The sequence below is a fragment of the Pipistrellus hanaki genome (genome assembly GCF_964339955.1).
Source record: "Pipistrellus hanaki genome assembly, chromosome: 12".
Lineage (NCBI taxonomy): Eukaryota > Metazoa > Chordata > Mammalia > Chiroptera > Vespertilionidae > Pipistrellus > Pipistrellus hanaki.
The window spans coordinates 23,229,669-23,254,307 of NC_140514.1; the positions used below are offsets into that span (position 1 = coordinate 23,229,669).

Here is a 24,639-nt window from a genome sequence, read left to right on the forward strand (position 1 = left end):
GTGGAATGTTTTGGATATGTCCTGTACATCCACTTGATCTATAATGTTATTCTAGTCCTCCATTTCCTTATTGATCTTCTGTCTGAATGTCCTATCCATTATTGAAAGTGGGTATTGAAATGTCCTACTATTATTATGTCCTTGTCTATTTCTCCATTTAGTTTTTTAATGTTTGCTTCATACATTAGGGTATGCTAATGTTGAGTTATATATACTTTTAATCATTCCATCTTTCTGGTAAGTTGACCCCTTTATCATTACATAATGTCCTTCTCTATCTCTTGTGATAGTTTTTGACTTAAACTTATTTTTTCTCATGGTATGGTTACCCCCCTGGTCTTTTTAGATTTCTGTTTGCATAGAATATCATTTTTTTATCCTTTCATTTTCAGCCTATGTGTGTGCTTGAAACTAAAATGAGTCTCTTGTCACAGCATATGGTTAGATATTGTATTTTAAATCCATTCAGCCATAAAAAAATATTGCAATTTTTAAGCACTTCTTTGAACATGGTTAATCTGTAAATCCGGATGCTTTTAAGTCAAAGTATTTTTCAGAACTAAAGACCTTAGTAAATTGAAATTTTCCCCTCATTTTATTCTTCTTTTCTTGTTCTCCTTTAACAGAGACAACACATCTGAATCGTTGACAAGATCACAATCCGATTTTAAAGATGTGTTCTACAAACCCAGGCAACTGGGTCACATTTGATGATGACCCTACATTTCAATCTTCTCAAAAGTCAAAAAATTTCCGTCCAGAGAATCAAGGCATCTGTAGGCCAAACGGACTTAAGCTGAACCTTTCCACTCCTAAAGAATTTTCCAGTGGGTCTTCCTCCACCAACAGTACCCCCCTCCCCTCTCCCATCATAGACTTCTACTTCAGTCCAGGACCTCCAAGTAACTCTCCTCTTTCTACACCTACCAAAGACTTCCCAGGAATTCCTGGCTTCCCCAAAGCAGGGACTCATGTGCTTTATCCTATTCCAGAATTATCTTCAAACAACCCACTCACAGCACCTGCAGCAGATTCTTCCTTAGTGTCTACTAAACCAACCTGTGTACCCCATGCTTCCTTGCCCAAAGATCACTCATGCACACCTCCAGTTCCCAAAGTGGATCTTCCAGATGAAGTTAATCCTCCACAAGCCGAAAGCCTGGGGTTCCAAAGTGAGGCTCCTCAGTTTCAGTATTTTCAGGAGGACTGTGCCTTTTCAAGTCCATTTTGGAAAGAAGAAGGCAGTGCTTCCCAGTTCACCTTTGACCCTCCAGGAAGCAAAAAGGGATTCCCATCAAGAGACAAAGAAATGCCCATTGATCAAAAAAGCTTAAATCAGTGTTCACTCAACTACATCTGTAAGAAGCTTGAACACCTCCAATCAGTTGAGGACCAAGACTCATTTGGAAGTTTGCCTATGCAGTGTCTGGATGCTGCAGATACAGGCTCTTCCTTTGTCTCCCACACCCTCTTCAGGAGTCAGCCCAAGCCTGGATGGTCTTTCATGCTGAGAATCCCTGAGAAGAAGAACATGATGTCTTCCCGTCAGTGGGGGCCCATTTTTTTAAAAGTCTTACCTGGAGGAATTTTGCAAATGTATTATGAGAAGGGGTTAGAAAAACCATTTAAAGAGTTACAGCTTGATTCACAGTGTAGGCTTTCTGAACCCAAACTCGAGAACTTCACCGTGGCGGGAAAAATCCATACTGTGAAGATTGAACATGTGTCCTACACAGAAAAGAGAAAGTACCATTCGAAGACGGAAGTCATTCATGAGCCAGACATAGAGCAGATGCTGAAGTTGGGATCCATTGAGTACCATGACTTCCTCGAGTTTCTGACCACTGTGGAGGAGGAGCTGATGAAGCTGCCAGCTGTTCCCAAACCAAAAAAGAACTACGAGGAACAAGAAATCTCCCTCGAAATTGTGGACAACTTTTGGGGTAAAATCACTAAAGAAGAAGGGAAATTGGTTGAAAGTGCTGTGATAACTCAGATCTGTTGCCTCTGCTTTGTGAATGGGAACTCGGAATGCTTCTTAACATTAAACGATCTTGAGCTGCAGAAGCGAAATGAACAGTATTTTGAAACAGACCCAGAAAAGAAGGGGATTGATATTCTTGAATATCATTTTCATAAGTGTGTGAAAGCAGAAGAATTTGAGCGATCACGAATCATTAAGTTTGTGCCTCTGGATGCCTGCCGGTTTGAGCTGATGCGTTTCAAGACGTTGTATAACGGGGAAGAACTTCCCTTTTCCCTGAAGTCTGTAGTGGTCGTCCAGGGGGCATATGTGGAGCTTCAGGCCTTTGTCAACATGACCCCGTTGCCTCAGAAATCATCCCAGGCCAGCTCCTTGAGGTCCTGTGACAACGTAATGATACACTTTCCTGTCCCCTCGCAGTGGATCAAGGCTCTCTGGACCATGAACCTCCAGAGGCAGAAGTCTCTGAAAGCCAAAATGAACCGCCGGGCATGTTTGGGGAGTTTACATGAACCCGAATCTGAACCTGTCATACAGGTCACTGTGGGGTCAGCAAAATATGAGAGTGCCTACCGGGCCGTGGTATGGAAGATCGATCGGCTTCCTGATAAACATTCAAGTAAATATTCAACACCTTAAGTTGATTTGCATGTGAAACAGCTTCAATGTTTTCACCCTATTTAGATTGAAATGAGGCTGAGTCAGATGGTAACTTAGGTCAGCTGAGGACATGCTTATACATTGCTGGGTGGAAGATGGAACATTTAGTTAAACAACTGGCGTATTTCATTCTTTTGTGCCTGTATCTGCCAGATAAGTGTGTGTGTGTGTGTGTGTGTGTATACTAGGCTAGGATTTAGTTGTACGTGGTGGCACACAGGGAAAACTTGTAATTGACTTCTTGACATTAGATTTCCTGATTAATCTTCAAAGATCTGCATTGTGAGTATACCACTTTCATTTTCTTATGCTTCTAACTTGCGTTTTCATCTGGGCCTTTCACTGGGCCTGTGAGGGATGGATGAGGAAATTCAAAAGAGGTGCCCCCAAGACAATGACAGGTTCCCTGTGGGCCTGGGAGAGCATGGGAGGAGGCCAGGATCTCTGGCTTTGGGAAATAGGTGGACAGTGGTGCCATTAGCTGAGAGCTGAAGATCCTGTCATCACTCTTCCTTTTAAAACCTGTTTCCCAGCCCTGTCTGTCTGTCAGAGACCCTAGAATCAGATTTAAAAACATCACACCCATGTTTAGGCTCTATCCCAACCATGACTCTCTGATGGGGGGAGGCCCAGGCATGGGCGCTGATAAAAGGCTCTCCCAGGCAGCTAGTGTTGAGAACTACCAACCAGTGGAACATGATGGTCCCCTAGGCAGAGAACATCCCTCCCTGCGCTGTCTATCCCTATGTCTGCAGAGCTCTGTTATTACCCTTGTACCTGTTTGTACTAGCAGTTGAGCTCACAAAGAACAATTACAAGAGTGGGTTTTCCCAGAGAGGTGGCTGGACTTGATCTTGGCCTTTGGGAATTCTTTTTGAAGAATTTCATAGCACCAGGCCCACACAGAACACATTTTACAAGCATTCCAGTGATAATTTACTGAACAAATCCTTTGGGATCAAAGCTGCTTTGTTCAGATTAGCTCTGTGTGCAAAGAGGAGGCCTAGGGAAAAGGCAAATGGAGTGTGTCAGGTAGAGTTTGGGGGCAGGAGGTGTCTCTGAGGTGGGTGGGATCCTGTGGTCCAGTCTTGTGGCTTCACCATTGTGGGGGTCGGGAGAGGAAATGCAAAGAGGGAAAGGTTTGCCTGGCAACTTGCCTCCGCAGGAGAGAAGTTCAGAAATAGGTTGGGGTGGAGAGACAATATTTTTCTAAGGCAGTGCTTTCAAACTTGTGTGTGTCCATGAATCACCTTGTTCAAATGTAGACTGTGATTCAACATGTGGGGCCTGACAACTGTCCTCAGCAGATACCAATGCTGTTGGCCCTCGGACCATACATACATATGTCTTAGAGTACATATCTACTTTTCTATATGATTTTAAAGCACTTGGGTGTTTAGAGAACAGCAGGTTTTTAAAGTCATTAAAACATTACCTTTTCCAAGCTAGTTTCTGAAAAATCTACACTTTTAGAAAAAATATTTTAAAATGGAAAGTGAAAGAGAATATAAGAACTATTCTACTAGATACTAATTAAAAAAAAACAAAACAACCCTTTCCTCCTGTGGAATTTTGAGATCAGGATTGACTTCATTTTCACTTACATGTATGTGATTTCAAGGGAGGTGGGATGGGCTGCTGGCCCTTTAAATGTGTCTTCTTCTGACATGTCAATATTTAATATTTTAACAGTGGGCAGGTCTTTCATTTTACAACAGAAGTTGGTCTTGGGAAGGTAGCTCAGATAGTTTATTCAGACAAAGATGTGAATGACAGCAAAGGAACAGAGGAGCTTTCTCTGAGGACAGGCTTTGGTGGGGAGTTAGGAGGTCGGTGTGAGGAATGGAGGGTTGGGAAACAGAGGTGGGTTGGGAGAGAGAGGAAGAAGAGGAAAAGATGAGAATATTAAGTTAATTAACCAAAGAAAGTGCGGAAGGTGGCATAGAATTAGAAAGGAGAGAGGGAATAGTGAGGGCCAATTAACAAATACATCTATCTCTACCTTCCCAATTGCCTTTACTTTTTCTCTTTGCTCTCTGTCACCAGCACATTGGTTGTTTTTCTCCTCCTCCACTTGTATCATACTCTTTCCATTCATATCTTCCAACTCGCAACAGTTCTGTTTCAGATGTGAAATGTGTTGTTTCAAGAAGGACCAGTATCTACTAGACCTAAGAAGATAAGTAATTTACATTCCCTTTGCTGAGAAAGTTATGGTGAGAGAATAGCAATTACCAAAGCCCGAGAGTGCCCCCTGCTGGTCAGTACTGAGATAAATAACATGATTTACCTTTTTTATTCTTTCTTTCCTTTTTAAAAATTCATCAAATATCCATGGAGCCACAAACGTGCCAAACATTGTCCTGGGGACAGACATGATACCTCTCCTCATGGAGCTCAAAGTCTAAAGGAGAAGGAGTATGTTATTAAACATTGTAGAGTATTTAGAGTTTTTAAAAGCCAAGGAAAATATGCCAGAAAACTTAAAGGAACAATTGCTCTCCTTTACCTTTTACCAGTTTTTAAGACAAGCAAGTAGAAAGATTTTGTTCCTAATATTTTTTTGGAGTACTAGGTCTTTAACTTTGGTAATTTTGAATGCAGAAGGCACCAAAATTTTTTTTTCTCCCCTTTAAAATGTGAATATCTAATTAGATAATCTCCAATATAATTTTCAGCTGTAAAAATGTAGAATTCACTGTCGCTTCATTAGCAAAACTATAGTACTTAAATAATAATATTGTACTTACCATTGAATAGTACTTTGTAAAGTAATCATATATATCCCCCACTTCTATCTATGGTATAACATGGTGTTAGTGTCTAGGTTTGTTGATTGTTTTATTTAATCCTTATAACAATCCTGTAAGGTTTATGTTATTATTATCATCATCACCATCACCCTCATTTTCATATGGGGAAACCAAGGCTCAGAGAGGTCAAGTTATTTGTCTAGGATTACACAGCTTTTAAGTAGCAGAGCCGGGCCTGGGCTTTGGGCAATCTGGGTCCAGTGCTTGTGTTCCTCACCACTGTGTGCCACAAAGGACATTAGAGTTCCTAAGTTAAGTTTAAATGAACTTACTGTGTCTGCACTGCAGGCAGAAGACCAGAAACAAACGGTAATGGATGTGGACTCTCCCCTGGGTGTGTGTGTGTGAATAAAGTTACCATCTGCCTGCAGTGATCTGGGTAGCTTAGAGCACCGCAGAGGCCACTGTGGTCCTACCCTGCATGTAAGAGGTGGAGGGGCTAAGGAGCCTCTGGTGGTTAATGGATTGATGCCTTCTCAAGGCCTTTTACAGCCTTAGAATTCTATTAGTCTCTCTACAAGAAACAGATTGTAAGGGATGAAAGGCAATTTATCTTTTAAGAATTAAGTGAAATCCTTTAAACTCTTGTTTTTGTGCCTAAAGCTATATTCTGATGGAAATGTTATTTCGGAAGCTGTCAGTGCTACAGTAATTTAATCTGGTTTTGAAATTACTGTCACCTCATACATTTATTAAAGTGCAGATAGCTGCATTGAATATGCAGATGCTGTGGAAAATGCAACAGAATCACTGTTACTACAGTGATTTAATGGAAATATTTTTATTCCATTATCACACACACACACACACACACACACACACACACACTCACACAAACATTATATGACTACACTTAAAGTTTTGCATTTATCTGATAGCCCTAGGTCTGGCACAGAGCCTGGCCTGGCGTAGAGTAGATGCTCAATAAATGACACACTGAATTAAGTGAAAACAAATATTAGATTGAAACATTCAAAGCCAATATGCCCATCTCTACACAGCATGTCTGTTTTCATCAAAGCTTTAAGAAGGGTGAGTGGAAATTAATGTACTAAAATATAATTTGTTCTACTGAAAAAGGAATTCTTGGCCTAAAATAGTTCCTGAAATGTAATACAATTTCATTGAGTTTAACTTTTAAAAAATTCAGAATTATTTTATAATGTGACCTAATTTAGAGAGTTTATTTTTGCATTAACTACCAATAAGAATAGTAAGAAAATGAATAAATTAAGAATTATTACAAGAGCTCATTTAGTCTACTTAAAAAAGTTTATTTATTTATTTTTTTTACAAATTCACACATTTTTTTTTTTTTACAAATCCTACATACATTGTAGAAAACCATGTTATATACCTCAGTACTTTTTTTTACAAATCCTACACATATTAATTAAAAGGTATCAATGATCTTTTAATTAAAGAAACAGCATACTTTAACTGAAAACAATTTTAGGAGTTAATATATACATGTATACAGTAATAAAGTTGTGTTTATTTTAAAGTTAGTACTTAAAAATGGAAGATTTCCCTTTAGAGCAGAATTGTAAATTTTGATGGTATTTTGCTCAAATGGAATTCACACTGCCATAGTGCTAATGGCATTTCTTATTAAAGAGAGGGATGAGTGCCTCTCATTCGAGAGAAATGCTCAATGGCCATTGAAATACTTTGACTGACCAATTTTATTTTTTCCTCAAGGTCCTGATCATCCTCACTGTTTGTCATACAAACTAGAACTTGGATCTGACCAAGAAATTCCCTCTGATTGGTATCCATTTGCTACTGTTCAGTTTGGGATGCTTGACACCTGTGCCTCAAGGACCGAGGTCAGGTCTCTGGGGGTGGAGAGCGATGTGCAGCCCCAGAAACATGTTCATCAGCGAGCTTGCTACAACATCCAGGTACGTCCCAAACCCCTTAGGGCTATAGAGCTGTGACATGATTGGTTTTAGATATTTGCTTTGCCCTCTTATGTGACCATGTATGAGTGAGTGTGTGAGAGTGTGTGTGTGTGTGTGTGTGTGTGTGTGTGTGTGTGTGTTTGAGCTAAAAAAAGAGCTTAACTATGGAAACTTGATGGTCACCAGTGAGCCTCGTTTGTCCCTTCTCAGTTCTAGAGAATGTTAGGAGCCTGAGCACACAGTGCTACATACTTAATCAGCTCTCATCAATGGAAAATGAATTCACATTTCAGAAGCATATTTATAACAATGAATTCACGTTTCAGAAGCATATTTATAACAAAAATTATGTTAGACTAGCACTTCCCAATATGTGTTTTATGGACATGTATCCAAGAGAAAAAAAAAGTTCGGGAATGCCATATTGTAAATTAATGTTAAATGAAGGCTCTGAGAAGACCTGCATTAAAGAAGCTTGTTAACCTTAAACTCGTTTCCTCCAACTTATTGAGTATGGAATCTGGTCTGTATGGGCATATGCATGTAAAATGTATATCTATATCTTCCAAAATGGTATTCTGTGAAGCATCCCTTGGGAAATGTGAAGTTACTCTATTACAACAATTTTTAAATGTTCACCATCAGTGCTTCTGCATCCTTAGGCCAGATGAATTCAAGAGTGGCATACATTTGCACCTGTTTCTAAACTGGCTTTTTTTCTCCTCTTCAAAGTTAGTAGATTTAGACATAAACTCTGCCATATATTTCCCATAATATCTTTTTATAATTTTTTTTTAATTTTTATTTTATTGTTTAAAGTATTACAAATAGTAGTACATATGTCTCCTTTTCCCCCCATTGATATTCCCCCGGCCTCCCCTACCCCACAGCATATGCCCTTCCCCCTCCCCCACAGTGTCTTGTTTCCATTGGTTATTCTTATACGCATACGTACAAGTCCTTCAGATGATCTCTAAGCTCCTTACCCCAACACTCCCCAGCCTTCCAGCTGTAGTTTGACAGTCTGTTCTATGCTTCTCTGCCTCTGAATCTATTTTTGTTCAGTTTATAATATTCTTTATTATCCATAAATGAATGAGATCATGTATATTTATCTTTCTCTGACTGGCTTATTTTGCTTAGCATAATGCTCTCCATTTCCATCCATGCTGTTGCAAATGGTAAGAATTCCTTCTTTTTACAGCAGCAGAGTATTCCATTGTATGGATGTACCACAGTTTTTTAATCCACTCATCTGCTGATGGGCACTTAGGCTGTTTCCAAATCTTAGCTATTGTAAATTGTGCTGCTATGAACATAGGGGTGAATATATCCTTTCTGATTGGTTATTTCTCATAGTATTTTGAAATGGTGATGCATCACTGATTTTGTTTACCAGTATTTCGTTTAATTAGAAAATATTTCCAAAGTTAAAAAACTGTAAACAGTAAATTACAAGTAGGTGGTTCTGTTTAGAATTTATTTTTCTTTTTATCTTGCACATGAGTAGTATTTTATACTTTCTAATACTTTGAAATCTACAAAATTCATGTACAGGGGTGTCCCCTCAGCCCAGTCTGCACCCTCTCCAATCTGAGACCCCTTGGGGTATGTCCGACAAACTGTCTAAACTAGCAATCAGATATCCCTCTCACAATCCTGGACCACTGGCTCCTAATTGCTCACCTGCCTGCTGCCTGTCTGGTTGCCCCTAACTGCCCACCCCTGCTGGCCTGGTTGCCCCCAGTTGCCCCCCGTCAGCCTAGTCACCCCTCAATGCCCTCCTGCCAGCCTAATTGCCCCCAACTGCCCCCCTTGCTGGCCTGGTTGCTCCCAACTTACCCTCCTGCCAGCCTGGTAGCCCTTAACTGCCCCCCCCTCCCCCCCCCCCCCCCCGCCAGTCTGGTTGCCTCCAATTGCCCCCTCCTCCTGCCAGCCTGGTTGCCTCCAACAGCACCCTCCTGCTGTCCTGGTCACTCCACACAGCCTGCTTGTTCAGTCATTTGGCCATCCCTCACTAACCCCTCTGCCTGCTTGGTTGCCTCACGCAGCCTGCTTGTTCATTTGTTTGGTCATCCCTTGGGCCAGCCCTGGGGACCTGGGGGGTTGAGGGGACTGGGGGACTCTGGAGGTAGGTACACAGAGTGGCCAGACCTGCTTGGGGGCGGGCCCCTGCTGCCCCAGCAGGGCTGAGGGGACTGGGCACCACCATCTTTTGGCTGTGGGCGCCGCCATCTTTGCAATGGCACAAGGGTCAATTAGCATATTCCCTCTTTATTAGATAGGATGTTGCTTGAATCTCAGCTATGATTAATGCCATTCTGATTTTTTGACTCATAAACACCAACTGGTGTTTTGATTGTGGTTTGGATAAACAGCAGTCTGTCAGGAGTTTTCTTTATTTTGGACCATCTGTCCTGTGTGGCCCCGTGGGGACCTAAGCACTTGTCCGTCCGTCCCCCTGGCCCCCCCCCCCCCCGGGCAGCTGGGAATTGCCCTGGCTGAAGAAGGCTCCAGATCCTGCGCTCTTCCTGGGGCAGCTTTCGTTCAGTGACTGCTGGATGCAGGAGTGTGAAGACCCTTTGCCTCAGCTTGGGTAACTCCACAGGGTAATCCTAGCTTTGGCTCTCCCTGGGCATCAGCCGAAGCCTTTACTGTGACCTCCTTCAGCCCAGCTTCTCCTTCTTCCTGTTCTGCTTCCTTCCTTCTCCCCCCTTCTCCCTCCCCCATCAGGTGTCAACCCCAACAGCACTCTCCAGTAGACCTTCTGCACACCATTATCCACCTCAGACTTTGCATCTTGGGGAACCTGACCTGTAACTCTAGGTATATAAGTGTTCTGTGTGAATGAAATGTGGGCCGAGTGCACACAGAGACTTCCTCTATGCCTAGTTTTCTATTCACAGGGTGTGCCCGTTTCACATGGTGTCGAAGGGCAGCTCAAAATTGTGCAACAGAGTCTCTAGTTTAATAGCATTTACTAATTGACCTGCACTGGGTGGTAGTTGGTTTCAAAATGTAATCTTACATTTAGTAAATGTTTATTGAGCCATTTCTAAGTGCCAGGAACTGCTCTAGATGCTGGGGATACAAGAGTGAATGAGATACTGCCTTGTCCACATGCAGCTTACCTTCTAGTGGGGAACAAAAAACAATTAGAAAACAAATAAATAATGTAATTTCAAATAGTGACAGATCCGAGGAAGAGAATCAAATGGGGTAATAGGATACAGGTTGATGATGGCTTCCTTATTGAGAGTGGTCTGTGTTATCTTAGGTGGGCCAAGGCCTGGGTCTATGATATGAGGATATAATCGATTACATGCCTAGCTGAAAGTCTGTGTTATCAATATATATATTCTGAGGACATTTTATTAAAATGATGCTTGACTTAGAAGAGAGGAGAGTTTTAGTTCTTTTTAAGACTTGACCCTAGAGGAAGGATTGGGGTCGGGGAGGCCGGCCTCTGTTGCCCAAAAGGAGAGGAGAGGTCCTCACTAAGAAACTGTCATGAAGAGGGTGGAAGGGCTGTGTGTGTCCAAAGGGTGATGTGGCTGCAGAGCATGCTTCCTGTATGAAATGGGACTGAACAGGTGCTAGTGCTGTGTTGCATTTGTTAATGCTGCTTGTGTTTTTGCTTTTGCATAACAGGTTGAAATAGAAAAGAAGTGGATTAAAATCGATGGAGAAGACCCAGATAAAGCTGGTGATTGCATCACTCAGTAGGAATAGCAAGAATTAGTGATGACAACCCACTTTTCAAACAGAAATCACACACAGTTCCGCTACTATCTAGTGGAAATGACTTCTGAATAGAGGGCTTAGGACAGTGTCCAGTGGCTGACTGTGTTTGGAGAAGTTTAGACGTGAAACTGAACAATCTGTATTTTATGCTTTTCAATATATTTATGCCCCAGGGATTTGATCTAAAATGTGCCTGTAATTTGCGTGATGTTTCTGCTTCCTATTGAAGCTCAAAGGCGCTGTTATTCAGTGTGTGACCCAGTTTGGCTAAAGGGGTTTTGTTTTTTGATTACTCGGTGGCTGATTGTTTTGTGCTTTGGATTACCCAGCTGTCATATTTATTATCCCCCGGTCCCTATTTTTTCTTGCCATGTTAGCACCTGTACCGGAGGGTGAGGCCGTCAAAAGAAACATAAACCAAAATACTTAATTTTCCCTCCTGCTCATCTCTGAAATGTGGGTCGGTATAGATTGATCCTGAAACCACAAGCTAAAATGGAGATGTGGAAGAGTCTGTGATTTTGAATTATTTATCTTCCTGTCCTCTTATCACATTGCAAGTAATCATTGGCTGTTTATTTGGTACCTGTCTCCCCCCCACCCCACCCGTATTGTTGTTTTCAAAATGTATTTGTATTCTGGTGTTGGCCGCAAAGAAGCTATTTCTGTTGATATACATATTTTAGTACCAGTCACTAAGACCTATTGCCTTTTGCTTGGAGAGATTTCTTTTAAAATGGAATCCCAGGATTGGACACCACTTAAAATATTTATGTGCATTAAAGATGAATTTTTAAACTTCATGAATATTCTTTCCCAAAAGTACAGACTCTAAGAATGTATTTTGATAAAGTATTATTTGTGATTAACATAAGTCTCCCTTGAGTAGAAGCCTAGCTCATGATTATTTTATGCTAGTTCTACTAAATTTAGAGCAAAATGAAAAACATTAGATTATTTTCCCTAGATTTTTGACATTTCTGTTCTCCACTCAGCTAAATGTTTGGTTTCTAATGAAAAGCCAATAACATTAGCAGTTATAATTCTGTTTATAACTTCTTTCAATATTTACAGGGAAAGGTCAAATTTTAAAATTCATGAAATCTATATTCTAGGTATTTTTTTTAGCCTGAAAAACAAAGTCCTCCATTTGGTATTAACACAGCTTCAATTTATGTTGAATCTACAGTATGATTAGGACATATTTTTCTCTATTTACTAGATTTGTTTTGAATAAAAACTGATATACTAATGTTCTTCCAAACAACATTTATTGGTCGGCCCAGAGTTTATGTCTTATGTTTTATTTAATGCTGTGTCACATTCATTGTAATCTGTTCCAAAACCAGATTAAAGCGAACATGTATGATGGTTTGTATCAATCAGCAGATTTTATTGTTTTTCATTATTTTGCTGTAACAGCAAGGAACGCAGAAGTTGACTGTTCAAATGAAGTGTTATTGCTCTTTTTAACTCCACTTGATGCATTGCTCATAATATCCTATGCTTGAGACTCACTGTTGATGTATTGGAGGGCAAATCTGTGAGTGCATCATTAAGAAAAATTTCACCATCTTTCCCCATCCTCTGGTGTGGCACACTCTGGAGAGACTTCAGTCTGCTCAACGCAAATATGAAGGCGGCTGCGGGTGTTGCTGCTCCAGGTGCCAGCAAAGTTCGCTGGATTAATTACTGCCTTTCCTTTCAGATCTGTTTAATAGCATCCTGCCCATAAAGAACTCAGAGTCTGATTCAGTTGGACTTAATGAATATTTACACCTCGGAATAATTTCAGCAAACGGTTCAATTAATCGCCCCTCGTGCTTCACAGGTTGCCCAGTCTGTGACTACCTCCCTGTTGGGGTCACTTACTCACCAGCCATCAGCCTTCAGGAGCATCTCCAGATTAGTGTTGGAAACCTAGTAACAAACCCCCGACTAAAGCCCAAATTGAGTTTCCTCTGCAATGCAAAGGTTGATGGCATTAACAGCAGGGTGCTCTGGCATAATTGTTAATTTGCACATCTATTAGAATCCTTAAATAGTCATTACTTAAAGTTAAATTAACATTCTGTGGAGGGAGGAGAGGTTTTTTAATACAATTCTTCTGACCTCAGAAATGACAGAATATGTGACCACAGTGCTTATAAGTGAAAAATTAGATAGGGTCCATTTAGGCTTACAAATTAAGAAGTAGAATCTTCTTTGCTAGAAAGTAAATGATGATCTGAAAAACAACAACTATAATAATGAAACCCCTTGCTTTTAAGGTTGGCAAGGATGAAAGAGAGCGAAGGAGGAGCTACTCCTCTCTAGCATTTTAGTTTAGGTACTTTTAGATCAACCCTTTCTGAGTTTGACTGGTTAGGGGTCAGACATTGGATTACACATGTCAGGCTTCCAAGGACTTGACCAGGTTCTAATTATTCAGGTCTGGGTGCCTTCCCAGGCAAAGGATCATATTAACTGTGGAAGTGAATTCATGCCTTGATGGTTACTTGATCAATTGTACAGATCAGAATTTAAAGACATTTTCTCTTCTTATGGGAATAGAAATAGTTTATTCATTTACAAAGGTATGAAAAAATACTTTTTAGCACATAAAGATTGGATTTGTTTTGTGTGTGTTTTTTTAAACGTGATTTATATATTGGACAGTTCTAGGGTTTCGTTACCTTCATTCTGAAGCTGTGCTTATGATACAGCCCTTTTCTTGTAAATTCAGTTAGAAAGCCTTCCTTAATAATGATTAAGTATTATATCTTACTTAAAATATTACTTTATAACATAGCAACACAAATATAAAATAGATTGAGCTTTAATAATTGTGTAACAAAGTTTTTGGTAGATTGCATATTGGTTTTTCAAAATTAAAGATGTATTTCAAATGATTCTTGCTGTGTGGTGGACTTATATCTTCTTTTGCAAGGTCTGGGGCTATTTTTTTTTAAAGGTGTGAAATCAATTGCAATAACCTTAAACAATTGACTCTGTCAGATGAATGTATACTGCTTTATTATTAAGGAGTCAGTGGACATGGCATCTTGGTACATCCTGGAAAAATAATACCACCAAACTATCATTTGGGATGTTAAAGGATAACTTTTAAAAGAGGATATAATCATTACTCTCCTAAAGAAATAATGTGAGTATATGCCCATGGTTTTACTTAACTCATTAACCAATTGGGTGTGTGTGTGGAGGAGGGGATTAAGATGTTGCAACTTGTTCCAAGGAGAATTCAAAAGCATGAAATAAGGAATTCTGAAATGAATTTACAAATAGATGTAAAATGAATCTATCCAAAGCGCACTAATATAATCAATGGGAGGCCCAGTGCACGAATTTGTGCATAGGTGGGTTTACTTAGCCTGGCCAGCAATTGGGGCTAATCGGGCCATCTCGCCCAGTCCTGATTGAGGCCTAATGGGGCCTACTGGGGCCGGCCAGCAGAGAGGGGAAGGACTGCAGGAGGTTGGTTGGCTGGCCAGGGTGGGGGACTGTGTGAGGTTGGCCAGCCACAGGAGGTTGGCTGTGGGAGAGCACTGACCACCAGGGGGTCTGCTCCTGCATCATAATGGTCACTTAGGTTTTTATATATATAGATAATCAATTTCCCCTACTGGCCCAAAATTAAGTTGCATTTGTATGGACTTGTATTATGTGTATTATCAGTTTTCTAAAACATACAGAGTTATAAAATAATGCAAAGACAATGAAAGGTGTTGGTACCCTGGACAAATGAGCTACTATTCAAAATTTTTGGCATTTTTTCCTGACAACAGGACAAACTTTGTCCACAGGATAATTCTAAAGAATTTTCAAATCTTGGCAACTAGTATTATAGATACAATGGGCATTTAAAACAATTTTCTGAATGTTTAGAAAGCTATGTTACAGAATAATAGACAAACATGTAAATTTATCATAACTTCACTACGCCACCAGCCAATCAGGAGTGATATGCAAATGAACAAAAAAAGATGGCAGTTAATTTGTATATTCAGGCGCTGAGTGATGGGGGTGGGCAGGATGCTTGTGTCATTCTGCCCTACCCCCAGTCGCTGGGCAGTGTTGGGGTTTGAGCTAAGGATAAAGAACAGGAGATCCTGGTTTGGAACTCCAAAGGGGAGGAGACAATTCCCAGGGAGATGAAAAGCAAATGTTTGGTAAACAAATGTTTGCTGGGTCCTCTTTAACAAAGGTCAGAAGACTTTGACCAAATGGGCTTTGCTGGGTTCCTCCCTGTCCATCACATTTAGTTTATATCAAACTACAGTTATCTATGATGATAGCTCCCTTCTTGGAGCAGGTCCTCTATTTAAATTATTTTAGGCAGGGGGAAGGTCAAAGGTTACTCCTGAGTCTTTTCTTAAAAATAACCATATTAAAATAGTTTCTTAAAAATAACCATCTTAAAATAATCAAATATTGACCCCCCCCCACCCTAAAGGCATATTTTAGATTTGCAAACTCTCCTCACTTCCATGTGTTGAAATTTAACTTTTCTTTCATATTGAAGTTAAATTTCAAAACTGCCTCAGGAAATAAAACTTTATACAGGCCAGATTGTTAAGCACTGTTTTAGCTACTGCTGGAATTAACAAGGCGTGGCTCTAATTCTTTAGGAACAATAAAGGATTAAGTATCCTAACACTGGTCATATTTGTAACAAAACCTCTCAAATTCTCATCCATCAATTCTTTCCTGTTTTGTCTCACTGTCACCCACTTTGTGTACACCAACCACATCAAACTCATGGCCAGTGGTCTGCAACAGCCCACCAGCCACGAGTTTGACATGCTTGGTGTACACACACAGTGATTCCACTAGATTTTGCTCTCTTCCAGCCCCTCCCCAGCCTCTGGAGCTATTCTATCTACTCCAGGAACCTCGTATGCCCTTCCCCAAGGTCCTAAAGCACAGGGCTGGATGTATTGGATTGAATCTTATAAAATTTATCCATTCTTGATGGCAATTTAATGGGGTGTAACCTTCATATTTTCCCAGTGTCTATGAAATAAAATAATTTTCTTGTCACAATTGTATTTAAAAGTTCCTACTTGGAACTGGCATCTAAATAAGAATTTGACTGTAAATTAATTTCTAAAGCAAGGCCAACTGGTCAGAAAGCAAATAGTTGAATTAAAAAACAATAGAATAAAAGTTTTAGGTACATATGTAATACTTTAAACAATAAAGAATATAAATTATAAAAAACGTTTCAGATAATACTGTCTTTAAATTCATCTTTCATCCGTAAGGAAAAGGAAAACAGATTAGTTTCCCCATTTAAAAAAATTATTGCGATAATATTGGTTAGAAACAGTATATAAATTTCAGGGGATTTATAATACAACATATGTATACTCTATTGCATGCTCACCACCCAACATTAAAAGATTGAATGAAGTTCATTTCTATGAAACTTCTTAGTGAAGAAATGCAAACCATCATTTGGCTTAGGGGGTTGAAAATTTTCCTTTATCTTCCCCTTCTGCATCTGCTCCAAAACAGCCTTCTAAGCCACAGGTGAGTGGATAACTTATTTCAAGAACATGATTGTGTGTGTTGGAGTTTTCTCAGAAAGCCCATTTTGTACTATCCAGAATTGTAAATTTCTTGTAAGGCATTTTGCGGTATATTCTGGAAACAGAAGAGGGCGCTCACATGCAAGCTGCTGCTCCTCAGCATTAGAAACATTTGAATTTGGTGGTTCCTTGTAATACAAGATCTTGGGGGCATTTTGTAAAGCATCTCAAAGCATTGGGAGTCCAGTGGAGTATATTTAAAATTAATCATCTAGACAAACACTTAGAAGTATTCTTAATGCTTTGTCTAAAAATGCTGTTGAATACAATTTTATACATCCCAAAGATTTAAATACCATGCTAATCTGTAAACATTTCTAAGTGCTAGCTAGGAACAGAAAAAGAGTGACATTCTTCCCAACATATTTCAAACATATTCAATACTTTTTCTAATGAGAGTTAATAAACTTAAAATCTGCTTACTTTAAAAGATTTATAAACAATTATAATGATTCCATCCTGTTTGACTTCTGAGCTTCAGTTGCATGTATCAAGGTCAATGTGGTCTCAAAAATGCTTCAGCCTAGGATTGTACTTTCAGATTCTTAAGGTAAGAACAAGCAAATATATGCTTTCAGGAGAATATTTCAGGCCACCTGGACTCAGGAATGAGCCTTTTCACCCTGTGTAGTTGTTGAGGCAATGGTGATGGGAGATGTCAGTAATGGGCTTTGTCTTTTCAAGATGGGCACTATCTTCCTCTCCAAAACCTTTCTGGGTGGATGTTGTCCTCTTTTATAAAGCCTGTTAGAACAATATCCTTCCAAAAATATATATTTTAAGAATATGTTTTTGTTGACTTAAAAAAAAACAAACCCTCACCTGAGGATATTTTTTCCCATTGATTTTCAGAGAGAGTGGAATGGAGAGGGAGAGACAGAAACACTGATGTGAGGGAGACATATCGATTGGTTGCCTCCTGCATGCCCCCAACCAGGGCCGGAAGCCTCAACCGAGGTACGTGCCCTTCATCGGAATGGAGCCCAGGACCCTTAGGCTCTACAGCGGTTCTCAACCTCTGGTTCACAACCCACAGGTTGAGAACCGCTAACAGGGTCGCCTAAGACCATCGGAAAACACAGATATTTACATTAGGATTCATAACAGCAAAATTACAGTTATGAAGTAGCAATGGAAATAATTTTATGGATGGGGGTCACCACAAACAACATGAGGACTGTATTAAAGGGCAGCGGCATTAGAAAGGTTGAGAACCATTGGGTTCAATAATAAGTGTCTATTGCACTAACCCAGGTGAGAGATGGTCACTAGCAATGGTGATGGGAGATGAAAAATGGTTGGACTCAGAACCCATTGGAAAACAGAGCTAATAGGTATGCTGATAGATTGAATGAGATTCCCAGCATGAGGGAAAGATGAGAACCAAAAATGACTGCCAGATTTTTGGCCTCAACAACTAAAACATGGAGCTGTCTTTTATGGAGAAAAATAAGACTGCTGTAGGTGCAAGTTTTGGGGAGAAAGATCAGATATTCAGGTTTTGGTGTGTTAACATTTAGATGCTTATCAGACATCCAAATGGAGACAACAGGTATCAATTGAGTGTATCATTGGAAAGAGGTCTGGGCTGGAGATGTAACATTTAGAGCTATAAGTACTAGAAGCCGTGGAACTGGATAAGCTCACTGAATATGAAGAGTAGAGGTGGTCTGAGAACTGAGTGTTTGGACTCTGAAGTTTAGAGTGCAGGAAAAGGAGGATGATTCAGTAAAGGGGTGGGAGATGAGAAGCTATGTGGAGTAAATGTAACAGCTGTCTCAAGTGTTGCTAATAGGATAAGAGGACAACTAAGAAGTGGCCGCTGAATTTGGCAAGCAACATAGAAATCGTAGGTGACCGTGACAGACAACTGGGTGTGGAGACAACAGATGGCTTTTTTGAGGAGGTTTTTATTTTATTTATTTATTTATTTTTTTAAATATGAACATTGGGACAGTAGCTGGTGAGGATGAGATCTTTTTTTTAACACCCATCCCCTGCTTAAGACTAAAGTCTTAGTCTTGGTCTTTACTAGTGTCTCCCCATTAAAAATAAAAACCATCTTATTGATGTTGACTCCTGCTGAACATTTCCTTCTCTTCCTCATTGTTAGTGCTTACAGAAATTGGGACCTTGTCATCTTTCAGTCCCATATCATCTGAATCTTGTGGTGTTTCTATCATAGGGTGTTTTGGATGTGTCAGCTTGTATTGCTTCAGAGTTTTCATTAACTATAAATTTAGCCATTGCTTCAACACCTCTTGTTTTGCTTTTAAATGTTTTCTTGGATGAACTCCACCAGTCAATGTTATTTCATATTGGTAGGGAGATCTTATTTTAGAGTTTGTTATGAATTTTAGAATAATTATGAACTGATTGCTGGTTTCACAATCTTGCAAACAAACACTTGCAAATTCCTCCACATTTGTGCAGGATAAAAAGAAAACCACAAATATTTATTCAATAGTTTTTATATTTACCTAGCAGTTTATACTTTGGTTCTTTGTTACAGTTTGGTATAATAACATTTTACTTAAATAGTTGTCCAGTAATTACAAGTGAATTTTAATAAAATAAAAATATTTGCAAATGGTACAACTTAAGCAACTGTTACTGTAATGTTTTATTTTTTACTAGAAGCCTGATGCATAAAGATTTGTGTAAGAATGGACCTTTCTTCCCCTGGCTGCCAAAATCACCTTCACTCCAGAGCTGCCTTTTCGTTCAGGCCCAGAGCCACCTTTCTGCCTTCCCACCCGCCCCCAGCCACTTGGTGCCTGTGTATGCAAATCAACCCACTAGCTTTGTTGGGTCAATTTGCATACCCACTCCTGATTGGCTGGTGGGCGTCATGACGGTACAGTCAATTTGCATCTTACTCTTATATTAGTGTAAATTCCTTCTTTAGTTTTAAGACAATGATTAAAGAATAGCCCTAGCCAGTTTGGCTCAGTGGATAGAGTAGGGGTGTCGAACTCAATCAGAGAAGGGGCCAAAATCTAAAATCCAGCCTAAATCGCGGGCCGAATGGTTTACTGAACAGTCATAAACTGACAATGTCATAAACTGACAGCGGAGTGCAGTGATGACAGCGCGGTGCGGGCCACATTGCAAGGCCTGGCGGGCTGGATTTGGCCCGCTGGCCTTGTGTTTGACACATGTGGGATAGAGAGTAGGCCTGTGGACTGAAAGGTCCTATATTTGATTATGGTCAAGGGCATGTGCCCCGGCATCATTGATGTTTCTGTTTCTCTTTCCCTCTCTATTCCTCTCTAAACTCAATAAAAAATATATTTAAAAAGTAAATAAAATAATAAACTTCAATTTTAAATATTATTACTCAAATATAATAAATATTTTATGTGTAAAGTAACTAAACAAAAATTATTAAGCAAAAATATTACGTCTTGCCCTTCACATTCTATTTCACTTAAAAAAATTTAAAGATGTAAATAGCAACTCCAAATGGTCACAGAGAATGACAGAGTTGAAGTAATTCAGGTTCTATTTCTTTATCTTTACAATCATTTTTTAATGTTTACTCTGTGGTTTAAATCCAGGATTGAGGCAAGAACTGCACCTAAATCAAGTGTGAATGATTCTGGGCCAGCAGGTATCCTCCAAATGAACATGTGTATCTGAATCCACATATGTCCTTGGTTTAAGTACATAACTGGGAATTTTCCAAATTACCCTTTCTATAGAAGACAATGTTTATTAATGCTGAGAAATTTTAAATTTTCTGATTTGAAGCTTACATATGCATGATTAAACTCAATAGTAATTCAGCAATTGTTTAGAACACTATGCTAATGAAAAAATTGGGGTTTGGTGGTAGCATTTTATTTCTGACATGGCTTAGAATAGCACATGGTGATTATAGAAAGCAGACTGACTTTTAGTGAGTTTCATTATTATATTTAAACTAGAGACCTGGTGCCCGAATTTGTGCATGGGTGGGGCCCCAAAGGGGTTGGGGAGGCTGGAATGCCATCGGCCCACCAGGCAGGTGGTGGGATGCCCTTGCTGGCCTGGATCCGGATCTGTCCCTCTGACATTCGCACCGTTAGGAGCCACCTGGTGGCTGCTTTTATGTTTCTTCGTTGTGGAGCAGCTAGGGAGAGGAAGCAGCCTCAGTGCTCTAGGCTGACTTCTAGAAGGCCAGAGGCACTATTGGGATCATGCCAGTGGCACTGGTCCATTGGTGTCTGACCCGTTCTCTAGAAATTGGAGCTTCAGGACTACTGAGGGAGTGAGTGACTGCCACCGGGCTGGTGGGCTGCAGGACAGGTCTCAGCTGAGCAGCGCTCCCATTGTGGAAGTGCACTGACCTCAGGGGGCAGCTCCTGCATTGAGCATCTGCCCTTTTGTGGTCAGTGCACATTATAGCAACCAGTTGTTCTGGTTGTTCCAGTTGTTTCGATTGGTCATTTGGTTGCTTAGGCTTTTTTATATATATAGATTCTGTACAGACAATGCATTCCATTATTACCTGCACCCAAGACTGACTATTCCTCCCCACCCTTGTATACCTTTGGGTAGCGACTATCTTTGCATGCTGGCACTAGTGAAAGGAAAATGATGATGCAGAAGACAGAGAGAGAAAATATTGGGGCTATACTTCTGGGTAAATGAGGAGATGGATCGGAGATGCTAGCAGAGGGGCTGATTTAGATAAGGGCATGAAAAGTTCACTGGTTGCAATAGGCAGGAAGGCAGAGTTTATGGGTATAGATGCAGGAAGGCCTATATATCCAAAGTATTATTTCTTTTCCGGAAATGGAATTGGATTCAGAGACTTTTCACCCTCTCACAGAGGGTGGGTGTCTGTGGAATCCCTTTAAGGTTCCTTTGTGATGGACTTTAATTTTCTTTTGGTTTATTTTCATTGACTTTTTTAGAGAGAGAAAGGGGGAGGGAGAGAAGCATTAATGTGAGAAAAAAACATGATTGGCTGCCTCCTGTATGCACTCTGATCTGGGATCAAACCTGCAACCTGGGTATGTGCCTTGACAGGGAGTTGAATTCACCACCTTTTTGCTGTTCAGGATGATGCTCCAACCAAGTGAGCCACACTGGCCAGTGCTAATTTTATTTTCTTGAATACTTTGGTCATGTCTTTCAATGTATGTGCTCTTTACTGATGCTAATGCTTGATTGAATATCAATTATTTTGTAATTTGGGAACTGAGATTATTAATTCCCTCTAACAGAGAATAAATGTTCTGATTGGGGAGACCCACTGTGAACACTGTGGAATTTAGTCTCCTTTCCTGCCTCTCATCTCTGAGAGACACTGCAGACCTGCGAGTGGCTGCGAGGTGGGTGGGAGATGGCACCCAGTTGCAGTGCTTGTCCTTTTCTGTAGGGTTTTATTTTGATATTTTTACACTGCTCAGAGAGAATTCCACTGAAAGGTCAAGTGCCATGAAAAGGACAGGGAAAGAGCATCTGTGAACAGTGTCATTGTTAAATGCCAAGAGCCTGCCTCTCCAGTGGATAATTTTGAGATATTCTGAAACCCTTTTCAAAGGCTTCGCTAAGTACTCATTGTGGAAAAGGACAGATTCTATATTAAACTCACACTGGGACCAGAAGTGGCCTTGGGTAAAGCTGTGAACAGGATGATGTTTGTCGCCCTCTTTTTATGGCCTTTCTCTCCATCCTTGGCTGCTCTACTTCGTCCCCTAAACCTCCTCAAGTCCCTTGGGGTCTTCCCCTCTCTTCCTGTTTGCCTTACTGGTTGAGTGTCCAGAAAGGATGTATATCAGTATCATAGATCTTGCTGTCCTTCCCTGTAGACATTACTCCGGCTGCATGCTTTTCAAACAGGGCTGCTCTTTCTTCCTGACCCCACAGACTTCTAACTGCTTCTCTGCTTTCAGCATGGCCATCCTCCAACCCATGCTCCATGCTGCAGTCAATGACCTGGCATGGATTACCAGCCTGTCTCAGCTTTGCCACATTTGCTTGGCAATTGGTTCTCTGTCTTTTGGCCAAACCAAACTGCTCTCATTTCCTCAAACCCACCATGTTCTCTCTCATTTTACCACGCTCTGGCTTGTACAGTGCCCTCTCCCTGGTCTCCTCTTCCTGGCCCCTGTCCTCTGTCCCTTATGCATCCCACACATCCTAGTTTAGGGATCTCGCCACAGAGAGCATTCTCAGGCTCTCCCCATTCAGGTGGTGTTTTTCCTAAGTGATTTTTAGAACTAATCCCACTATATTGTAGTTGCTTGTGTATTTATCTTTTCCTCTTCCCCTGCTGGAATTCTGATTGGAGTGCTCTGCCCATTGATTTCCTATTTTCTGGGAAGAGGCCCAAATCCAGAGGTGGTGGTAGGTGATGGTAGTATCAATGCCAGTGCTATGGTGCTGACCCCTTAGCCAGAGCTTAAAACCTATATGTTGAATAAAAAATATTGAGTGAATGAATAAATGATAGGATGAATTTGGACCGATGTGCTACTTCTCCTAAGGATAATTGCATCTCAGTCCCTAATTATTTCCCCACAAATGGGCTAGAAATTCCATTTTATATCATTTTAACAATAACTTCAAATCAATAAGATTTAATGAATGCTTTCTGTAATGGAGGGACGGTGCTAGGCACTCAGGGGGCATGTAAGGATGAATAATACATAGCCTCAGTTCTTGAGAAATTTAAAATCTATCACACTTATTACAAAAAGACTTTTCCTTAATAAACACACACATGTATATATCTTCAAAGGGTTGAAAATATTAAAATGCTGGTTTTAAATTTGATTTTTATCTTGTTTGTAAAAGCTGCTAAAGAGAAGAGAAAGCACTTTTAGCCTTTTAACACCTACTATGTACCAGGGATTGTGTTTATTCATTGAATACCTTAACATTTGATACAGTAAGTGTTATTTCTGATTATGAAGTGAGAGCACCTTTTGTTAAAAGTGTTTTGGACCCATTCTATAGCTGCAGAAGGTGTTTCATTTCCTTGACTTGTCCATGTAAGGATAGAGTATAACTCCCCAAGTAAAAATGGGGAGTTATTGATTAATAGGCATATAACTTCAGTTTTGCAAGGTGAAAAGAGGTGTGGAGATTGGTGGTGGTGGTGGGTGCATTACAGTATGAATGTATTTACTGCCACTGAACTGTACTTTAAAATGGTTAAGATAGCAAATTTCATGTTGTGTGTATTTTACCACAATTTAAAAAAAATTATGTCTACACTAAAGAAGAGAGTCTCTCCTGACACCTTTTAACAGCTTTGTTGAGGAATAACATATATAATAAATCCACCTGTTTTATGTGTATAATTCAATGGTTTTTATTACATTCACACAATTGTACAGTAGCCATCCCCACAATCAGTTTTAGAGCATTTCCATATCCCCCCAGAAGATCCCTCAAGCCCATTTTCAGTGACTCCTTGTTTTCATCCCAGTCCCACTAATCTAATGTCTGTCTCTATATATTTACCTTTTCTAGGTATTTCATATAAATAGAATTCACAATGTAGGCCCTTTGTCTCTGGCTTCTTTAGTTAAATGTTTTTGAGATTCCTTGACATTGTTCATCCAGGTTCATGAATATATCAGAATTTTATTCCTTTTTATTGTCAAAATATTTCATGCCATTGTACAGCGATACCACATTTTTATTTACCCATTCATCAGATGATGGACATTTGGGTTTTCCCTGCATTTTTACTATAATCAACTGTGCTGCTATGAACATCCATGTATGAGTATTTGTGTGAACATGCTTTCTTTTTCAAAATATACTAAAGGACTGGTGCATGAAATTCTTGCACGGAGGGGGGTTCCTCAGCCCAGCCTGCACCCTCTTCAATATGGGACCCCTCAGGGAATGTCCAACTGCCGGTTTAGGCCTGATCGGTAGTTGGACATCCCTCCTTGCAATCTGGGACTGGCTCCTAACACTCGACTGCCTGCCTGCCT

The 24,639-nt window shown here is 40.1% G+C and overlaps 1 protein-coding gene across 2 annotated transcripts in view; it reads left to right on the forward strand.

Moving 5' to 3' along the window:
* Nucleotides 1–13,998, forward strand: part of LOC311631188 (stonin-1-like) — a 41,818-nt gene extending 27,820 nt beyond the window's left edge. For both annotated transcript variants that reach the window (XM_084901006.1, XM_084901007.1), the window contains 3 exons: nt 627–2,603; nt 7,159–7,361; nt 11,013–13,998. In XM_084901006.1, coding sequence (XP_084757132.1) covers nt 674–2,603; nt 7,159–7,361; nt 11,013–11,087 — 2,208 coding nt within the window. In that variant the 5' untranslated portion in view covers nt 627–673 and the 3' untranslated portion in view covers nt 11,088–13,998. The remainder of the gene's footprint in view (nt 1–626; nt 2,604–7,158; nt 7,362–11,012) is intronic.
* The last annotated feature ends 10,641 nt before the right edge of the window (nt 13,999–24,639 follow it).